The sequence below is a fragment of the Papaver somniferum genome, chromosome 1 (assembly GCF_003573695.1).
Source record: "Papaver somniferum cultivar HN1 chromosome 1, ASM357369v1, whole genome shotgun sequence".
NCBI lineage: Eukaryota > Viridiplantae > Streptophyta > Magnoliopsida > Ranunculales > Papaveraceae > Papaver > Papaver somniferum.
The window spans coordinates 32,960,234-32,969,882 of NC_039358.1; the positions used below are offsets into that span (position 1 = coordinate 32,960,234).

The 9,649-nt window shown below is 36.6% G+C and overlaps 1 protein-coding gene and 1 long non-coding RNA gene across 2 annotated transcripts; both read left to right on the forward strand.

Moving 5' to 3' along the window:
- The first annotated feature begins 3,875 nt into the window (after window positions 1–3,875).
- Window positions 3,876–5,346, forward strand: LOC113279994 (purine permease 3-like). Its single transcript, XM_026528647.1, has 2 exons — window positions 3,876–4,687; window positions 5,020–5,346. The coding sequence occupies exons 1-2, from the start codon at window positions 3,902–3,904 to the stop codon at window positions 5,344–5,346; spliced, it is 1,113 nt and encodes a 370-aa protein (XP_026384432.1). The 5' UTR covers window positions 3,876–3,901.
- Window positions 5,347–5,691: 345 nt separating this feature from the next.
- LOC113327284 lies at window positions 5,692–7,030 on the forward strand. The gene is made up of 2 exons (XR_003348920.1): window positions 5,692–5,799; window positions 6,772–7,030. It is a non-coding gene; the product is annotated as an uncharacterized LOC113327284 (long non-coding RNA).
- Window positions 7,031–9,649: the final 2,619 nt, after the last annotated feature.

Sequence of the window (9,649 nt, forward strand, 5' to 3'; positions counted from 1 at the left end):
CATTATTCAAACTTCATTTTGAACAAATTATAACTTAATTCTGTATTAAATAAATGGGAGTAAACTTTGCTTCACTAGTCTTCGCAGTAGCAAGCAATAGTTTGATTAGATAATGCTACAAATTCTGCAATTAAATGGTATACTTCCACATTTATGCAGTAAAGTGAAGCAATCGGTTTAAGAGTGTGATCTTTAACACATCCAAAACAAACCCGGGAAGTATTGTTGTTTAATGTGCAAAACTTATAGAGAGGTTCTTAGATGTTGATTTTAGAAACTTCTGTTTAGAGTCTTTGAATATTTATGTTTTAGTGACTCGTAGAACTTCCTCGTAGATTCTTCACTGAAAAACATGCTTCTTTAGGGGTGTGATGAGAAACCATGCATGGCCACAAAAACAAGCTGTCTAAAAACTTTAGGTCTCATTCAAATGTAAGTGAAGGCTTCCAATGAGTAAATGATTGTAATGTCAGAATGCTGTGCAATCGCAGTTTGTTGCTGGTAGGTTGCAGAAGGTACAGATTTTTGATCTTAACATCACACTTCATGGCCTTATCTCGCACTTGGTTTAAATCTTGAAACTTCCACGTCATCGCTGGAATATTTGTTTCTTATGTCTAATGCTACAGAGCAAAGGCCAGGATACGGTTACTTCAGCTTGACTTTTTTGTGGCTGTTATTGGTCAGCAATAGGTACTTTAACACATCCCTTACAGCTAGAATGAAAAGCTAACTTCATCGAACACATTGAATTGAAGAGTAATTCATGTTAGACTTAGTGTCGGTTTAGCAACAAATCATTATTGGCCTAAGGTAATTCTTGATTAGTTCAGGATAATCCAGTATAGTGTAGTGTAAGTTATGGTATGATTGTTTTTTTAATCATTTATGTAATCTTGTTTGTGGTTGAACTAATCTTGCATGAGCTGTCCTATGTGCTGTTCTTTGTAGCTATGAGGTGTCACTCCAACTCATGATGGAAAGGTTGGAGAGACATATGACAAGCATGATTAGGACTCTCTTCTAGCCTCACTTGTTTTTAGAATGAAAATCTGTTCTCATCCATCATCAAGGTGAGGAAATTGAAGTAGATGAAGAAGTCATGACACCTTAAAGATATTGCTATGTATTTCCTTGTTGTTACTTCTGTTTTGTGTATATGCTGCATATAGAGTTCCAGCTACGTAAAGTGCTGATTTTGTGTGTTGTAAGAGCATGTTTATACTAGGTTCAAGTTCTGATTTCAGCATGTTGTTAGCTAATATGATATTTAGTGATAAGCATAAAGTTTAAGGAGCTGAAGTTCCAACAATTCATACTGCACTCAGTTGGGAAGGATGTGACTTCAGTGATCCTAGGGAATTTTCAATTAATAGAGCGACGGTGGTTGGTGTTAGAGAGAGTTGGGAGGATGTCGAGCGATGTTTTTGGTAAGTGGTTCACCATCATGTTTTTGAAGTTTTTGGTCGTCTCAAATTTTAAACAGTCCATGCAGGGGTTCCATATATTCGCAATGTCACATACTAAACTCCCTGCGACGAGTTTACTAGGCAAGTTTAGGCTGGTTGTACACTTAGTTTGATGAGAGAAGATAAATTCAGAAGAAAGTGAAGAAGAAACCATGCGAACAGTCTCAGATTCACAATTGCGGGCCCATATGCATTCTATCTGACTCTTATTATTGTGTTATTAGGAAATTTGGTGAATAATTCTTTTATGTGCGTCATGCATTAATATTAGTTCTGTAATAGGATCTATGTGAAATACAGGTATGTATGAGACAGTAGATGAGGTAGAAAGGCATTTGCAAAGGTAGTTTTAGGGTGTGTACATGAGGTAGTAGGCTGTACTTCGTATACTACGTAGAATTTACTGTCTCTGCGGATTGAAGTTCAAGCAAAAAATTTGGCAAAGGGAATCCTTCATAAAGTATTCTAAGTTGGTGGTCACGCGATCAAAACTCTCAAGGTTTCGTTTCTTTCATTCCATTGCATCGAACTATAACCACGGAGTATTAGCAGTAAACATCCCAGATTGCTCCATACCTAATTCTTTGAGAGCTGTTGCTTTGTGAACTTGGTGTTTCATGACTTGCAGCTAGAACATTTTAGTTACATTCTCACACTTTTCTAATTCCTTCACTGCTATTTTTGTTAGTGGTCCAGTTATTAAGCAAGTTGGTTCCAATTATAGAGAATCCAGCAATGTTAGTTCGAACTAAAGGGCCTGTCAGTGTTAGCTTTCATGTTAATTAATGAAACTGGGGTAGTAAAAAACCTGTACGACTAGTTGGTATGATTCACACTCAGTATCAGAGATTCAAAAGAATGGGAAGGGAAACAATAATGAAGACATGGAGTGAAAAGAACTTTCTTTATAAGAAAAACTGTTCGCGAATATTGGGATTTGAAAATTGGTTCTGCAGGTAGATGATTTTCACTTAGAGACGCAAATTGTCCTCGGCTGCGTCTGTCTGTGTGCGAGTAAGGATAGATTTTTTCTTCTTTTTATTCATTTGATATCTTTTCAAGAGGACCATCCGACCATGAATCTACACTGGAGCTGGGTTGCACGGACGCTCCGTTTTTTGAGTCGTGTCCGCGTCCCACTCGCGTCGTACACAGGACGCGCGTTGGACGCTGACACGACGCGCGTCCGACACACCAATATGCGCGCGTCTTGTTTGGATGCATCGATGGCTCGAGTTTAAAGCATTTTTTTTTTCATTTTCATTTTAAATTTTTCCTTTATTTTTACTATTATTAACTAAATGAAGAAAGACAAACAATTAGATCAATCATTTAAGTCTTTACTAGGGTTTTGTAATTGGAAATGACATCACATATACATTTGGTTGGGTATGTGTTGTTCTAAAAATGCATTTTGATTATGTCATGTGTTTAATAGTGATTGATTGTTTGACCTTCGACGTGTATAAACAAACGATTTCTCATTTTTTTTTGAAATTTTTACACATGTAACATTATTTTTCAATTTTTAGGATTGAAACTCTTGACATAATTATATATATAAATAATATATAAATAAAATATGTATATACGTGTTCGCGTCGTGATTCCCTAAGAATTTTGTCGCGAAAACGTCGGTGCAACCCAGCACTGGAGTGGTGTCTGCTTTCATTTTTTTCTCTCAAGCTATTATTTTTATCGATAGGTCTCAGTGGATTATTATATTATCAACAATGCATACTTTAAAAGGACACAAGTTATGTATATAAATATACAAAAATTCTTAATAAACCGTGAATATAAAATAATTGGTGTACTGATGACTGCTGTACTTGTAATCACACAAAACAGCATGTCTACTGTGTTGGAGGAAATTCTCCATGGCTGCTATTATAATGCGGTTTTAATATCACAGTCAAAAATGAAAATGTTTTACTGCACTTTCATGGCATTGGGGTTGACAAATCCCAACTGTCCCGAGAACGATGAATAAAAGAGTAAATTTAGAGGTTGTTATAAAAATGTGTAACTCGATTTTCAGAGCCATAAGTGACGACGGCTGCTGCCTCGATCTTTACATCTATAATTCCGTTGCTGATAAAGGTTGAAATATATTTTGACAGAGACGTATTTCTTGTCTGGAGCAAATTGTTTCACGTAAACATGCAGACAAATTCTTGTGTTTTCATTATCGTTTTACACTTAAACAAGAGTCGAAACTAAAGGGGGGGCGGTTGTTTTCCACTTTCATAATGGATGACCTAACGGTCACCATAAACTTCAATATCATGCACAAGAGAAGACCATTAGATTGAAATACATTTCATACCCTTTGTGTAACTCTCTGTTTAGATCTATAATGCACCCCTTCAGCCCGAACATCTCATCAAATCTTTCTCTCTTTTTCTATCTCTCTAGCTGGTCTCATTTCAATGGCTACTTCCACGATGAACATTGAAACACCAGAGACTATAGTACCAAACCAAAATGGCAATTCAAAGCCCCATGTAGAAGAAACAGGAAAAGCCAGAAACTGGCCGTTAATCATTATTAATTGTGCCTTAGTTTTTTGTGGTGTTATAGGAGGTCCTCTTTTAATGAGATTATATTATCTTCATGGTGGTAGTCGTAAATGGCTGAGTAGTTGTTTGCAAACTGCTGGTTTTCCAGTTCTCTTATTTCCTCTCAATTTTCTCTATATTAAATCCAAATCTTCAACGCAAAAGAATGATCAAAGTTGTTCCTTCTTTATGGAACCAATGGTGTTCTTTTGGAGTGCCATAATTGGGATTGTGTTTGGTGTTGCTAATTTCATGTACGCATTGGGTTTATCTTATCTTCCAGTATCAACTTCAACAATTCTCTTTGCAACTCAGCTGTGTTTTACAGCATTTTTTGCATGGTTGGTTGTGAAACAAAAATTTACAGCATTTATTATAAATGCAGTTATTGTAATGACATTAGGATCGGTCTTATTGGGTATCAATACCAATGGGGATAGACCAATTGGGGTATCAAAAGCTCAGTACTTATTGGGGTTTCTTTTAACATTGGCTGCTGCTGCTTTAACTGGCCTCGGGATGCCTTTTATTGAGCTTGCTTTCAGTAAAGCAACCCGAAATATTACTTATTCGACTTTGTTGCAGTTTCAAATCATTATTGGCCTGTTTGGAACCGTCCTAAACGTCATTGGGATGCTAATAAACAAAGATTTTCAGGTACGTACTTTTCTGGGGGTTTTACGGCCTTTATTTTTTTATTCATCCCCATAAATAGAACTCGATCAACTTTTGGTGTTGTGAGCTTTGGTGTTTATAACAGAAATGGCTTCCTGATATTATGCGCAAGTAGAGTAGACAAAGTTGCATATCCCCTCCGTCCCTGTTAAGTTGTGTTTGTTTTTCTTAGGCGAGTCAATGATGTATGACTGACCAGTTTGAACCAATCTTCTTAGCAAAAGATGGAACTATACATGTCTAAAATTAAACTAACTTCAGGTTCCAAATGTTCAATATCTTACAATACATTTGAAAATTGATTTGTTTCACAGGCTATACCCAGAGAAGCAGATGAGTTTGAGCTTGGGAAAGGCAAGTATTATATGATAATAATCCTGACTGCATTAACATGGCAATTATCGTCTGTTGGATTCCTAGGCCTCATTTCGTACACAAATGCTCTTTTCAACGGTATATACACATCAGTTCTCGTCCCTTTCACCGAAGTAGGCGCCGTCATATTTTTCCATGAGAGCTTCACAGGATTAAAAGGAATGGCACTGGCATTATGTCTCTGGGGTTTCTCTTCCTACTTCTATGGAGAGTACAAGACGATGAATAAAGTGTTAAATGGCAAAATGCCCCAAAATGGACCCTAAGGTTGTGAAAATGGCCCGGACGTCAGGGAAAAGATTAAAATGCCCCATTCCGTTACTTTTACCTTAAATAGTCAAATTAGTCAAAATTCCCCAGTTTGACCAGTCAACTGTACTACGAATTGACGATTTTGCCCTTCGATTAAAATGACGGTAGACTTGCTACAGATGTGCTAATAATTTCGTTAGACACGTGGCAAAATAAACCCTTGACACGTATGCAGTGTAAAATGTCAACATGTGGACTGTGATAGACACCTGTACCGCACGAGTGATTTCGTACGTGTGCTTTCTAGTCTTATCTTCAACCTTGGTCGAGAGACAGAGAGACTTATCTTAGACACACAAAAAAAAAAAAAAAGCGCCAGACCTATAGAGAGAGAAAGAGATCGAGAGACAGAGAAAGATCGAGAGACGGAGAAGATAAGATCCGCGTCCGAGAACAGTGAAGAACGGGTAATTTCCCTTTCTTCGTTAAACCCTAATTTTGTTTTATGATTTCTGATTTTCGAATCGTTTGTTTTTCTTGAAGCCCCAATCTTGTGAAAATGGTACATGTGATTTACGAACTTAGGGTTTCGGAGACTTGAAATGAAATTAAGTTTTCAGAAGCCCGAGCTGTAATTAGGGTTTCAGGGAAACGAAATTAGGGATTATAATTTGGGGTTTTTCAATTTTAGAAGATGAAATCGGTTTATATGATGATTTATAATTGTGTCTCTATCTCTCTTTCTATGAATTCTGTCTATCTATAAGAATGAATCTACTAAATGAGCTTTTTAGTGTATTGATTAATTTGGTTACTGCATTATAACCTATATCTCCTTGTATGCGTATCGACAAAAATATATCACTCTCTCTGAATGCTTGTCCACTAGTGAATGTAGAAGGGCCATAATTCAATACATATCTTAACGAAATTGAGTGATATATTATGAAAACTGTTTCTTATTCATGTTCCCTCTCCATTTCTAGTGTAATTTGGATTTCATATAGAGATTAGGTTATATTTGAGTCTTTGGATTTCTAGTGTAATGCATGTCCACTAGTGTAATGTGCACACTTTTTTGTAGAATTAAGGGATATGATTTGTGTTTTTGTATATAGTTGAGTGTTCATAGTACAATTCTGTTCAGTTGGTCACGCTTTGCTGCAATTGAATTAGTAAGCAATTGAATTAGGGTTTCAGATAAACAAATTATGTTCAATTCAGCATTTTGATTAGTGGGGTTAGTGGCTTGATATTTGAAAAGTAACGGATATCTGGAAATGGTTTACTATGATGTCTAGGAGTGGATTTGGTATTGATGTCTAGTTAGTTTTATGATACTTCTCTTACATCGCAATCTTGATTCCGTTTGACATGATAATTCTCTACCATTTTGTGATGTTTTTTTTTCCTTGGTGTTGTTTGTTTCATTTGATTAGCAGGAAAGCAGGATCAGGAATGGACGGTTGGGATGAGATTTAGAATGGAACAGGTCTAGTTTGAAGTATGAAGTGATGCTTACTTTCCTTGGTACTGTTTGTTTAGAATGGAATTTTGAAGTTTGAAAAGTTTTTAAGATTTAGACTGAGGTTTTGAAATATGTAATGATGGATTCACCACCATACTCTGCAACATTTACTTTTGGTTTTGTAATGAAATTCGAGTTCTATGTTTTAATGTAGTTCTTTGCTGGTAACTCTTATATGGAAACAGTTTTACTGTGTACATGATTACTTTGTTCCATAACTTGAATTTTTTCCACGACTGGAATCTGTAGCCGTTGATTTGAAATGATGTCCCATGTGTCAGCAATCCTATTTAATAGGACACGCTGGTCATTTTTTAAAAAGAAACCTCCATTTCAGTAAATTTAACCCCTTCATCTGCGGTCGTCCAATTTTTGAGTAGCCACGTGTCGCAATCTCACTAATTCAGGCAAATGCCATAGCAGTCACGTGCATGTTAGCATGTTTGACAAAAGGGTATAAATGTAATTTTTTGCACGTGCGGGGCCACATGCTAACTAATTTGACCACTTAACCATCTGAAACGGAATACATAACGGAATGGGGCATTTTAATAACATTTTGGGGCATTTTAATATTTTTCCTAACGTCCGGAACATTTTCACAACTTTGGGGTCCATTTTGGGGCATTTTGCCACTTAACCCATGAATAAAGTGGGCAATAACGACAGTACACACGAGAAAAACGAGAAAGTTGGGAATGATCCCGGAAGATTAGATGATCGAGAAGCGCCATACAGTACTGTATGAACAAATGTTTTCCAAGGTTTCCTCTTCCATGTTGAATAGTTTAGCTAGTATAAGCGTGTGTGCTAGATTATTTGGCTTTGAGGTAAAAGAGGGAGAGACTGCCTTAATGCAACGAATGTACACAGTGGCGAAACTATGATCGAAGGCACAAGGGGGCAAGAAAAAGAAAAAAAAGAAGTTGATGAATTTTGAGTTGTTTTTTGTTTTTCTGTTTGCGATTAGTGGTAGTTGAATGTGTATAAATTAGGGTATATTATTTATATGTCCTTACTTTTGAAACCCAATAAATATACAATCATGGTAAACAAACCGCATATTTGAACAATGTGAAAACCGTCCCTAACATGGGGGCGGGCCCCACCCCACAGGAGATTAGCAGGGGGTCCCACTATAGGAAATCTCTGAGGGAATGGTTTTCCCGTTGTCCATTTGTGCGGTCTCTTTCTGATAAATATATATCCTTATACAATAATAAATATATCTTTACTTTTTAATAACCTTATCCATTAAAAATTAGATTACCTTAATATCCTCACACATAATATTTTTCTTTATTTTAAAATGAAACAAATTTCTTCCTCTACCACTTCATCACCACCACTAGCACCACCACCACCAAAATTCAACTACCATTCCACCACCACCGTTCAACAACCACCACCTACCAGCCGCCACCACCACTAATATTCCACCACCATTACTTCACCACCACCATTACACCGCCACCAGTCCTCCACCACCACTAGTCCGTCGCCGCACCACCACCAGTCCGCCGTCACCGCTGTCACCAGTGGTTCATATATTTTTGTATCAACAACAATAGTTGATCCAAATAAAAATAGAACCAACAGTAGAAGTTGATCCCATTTAAGGGATCAACAATGGTAGTTGATCAAAAAAAAAGGGATCAACAGTAGAAGTTGATCCAATTTAGGGGATCAACAATGGTAGTTGATCCCCTAAATTGGATCAACAATGAAAGTTGGTCCATGTAAACGGAGTGAACTTGGCGTGAGTCGAATACGCATCATCTGACATGGTGTCAGTCATGTTACCATTGCACCAAAAATTCAACATTTATGAAATCCAAGCATTTAAACTACAAGTATAATTATATTAATCCAAGGAAATGCGGTCAACAATAGGAGTTGATCCCATAAAAATAGGATCAACAACAGTAGTTGATCCATAAAAAATGGCGTCAACAACATGAGTTGATCCATTTATTAGATCAACAACAATAGTTGATCCCATAAAAATAGCTGATATCATGCATTGTTGGTGATTTCAGTTCCTGATACATACATAATCCTCAATGTAGTATCCCCAAATATGCTCCTAAAGCTAACATAGTTACAAAATAAGTCAATCCCCATTGTTGATTCCACCATCCCAACAAAAGCCACCACCAGCACCTTCACAACACATTACCACCATCATCTCCACTATAAAATCATCCACCACCAACACATTAGACAACACCACATGTGTTAGAGCATAGCTCGGTTGAACCCACCAAGCGTTGGTATGTCAAGCTTGGTTGAACCCACCAAGCGTTGGTATGTCAAGTTTGGTTGTCATATTTTAGTGAACCAAAACTCATTTAAAGAGTCTCTTGATTATATACTAGAGTCAACTTCGTATATATTAGCTTGAATGTATTAGGATATGAAACATTACAAGTATTACGTGAAGACTTGAAGAATGTGAAGAAATAAGGAGCTACAACGACGTCACCATCCTTCCATTTGAGGTTGGTAATATTTGACTTGAACTGTTTCATTTCCTAACATATCTTTCAAGTCGTGCATATTGAAAACAAAACTGCGAAGCTATGAGTTAGACATAGTATTAAGGAATACAATACAAAGTATAACGCTTATCTTTTGAATTTCGTATATAAGACATCGACATAATCGTTTGAATGCTATTGTGATTGTGTATGGGTATAAGGTGAATATTCCATCCTAGGAAAAAATGTTTTAGATTCATTTAAAGGAAGTAAATTCATGAACTTGTTTTGTGAATCGAAAGGGAAATC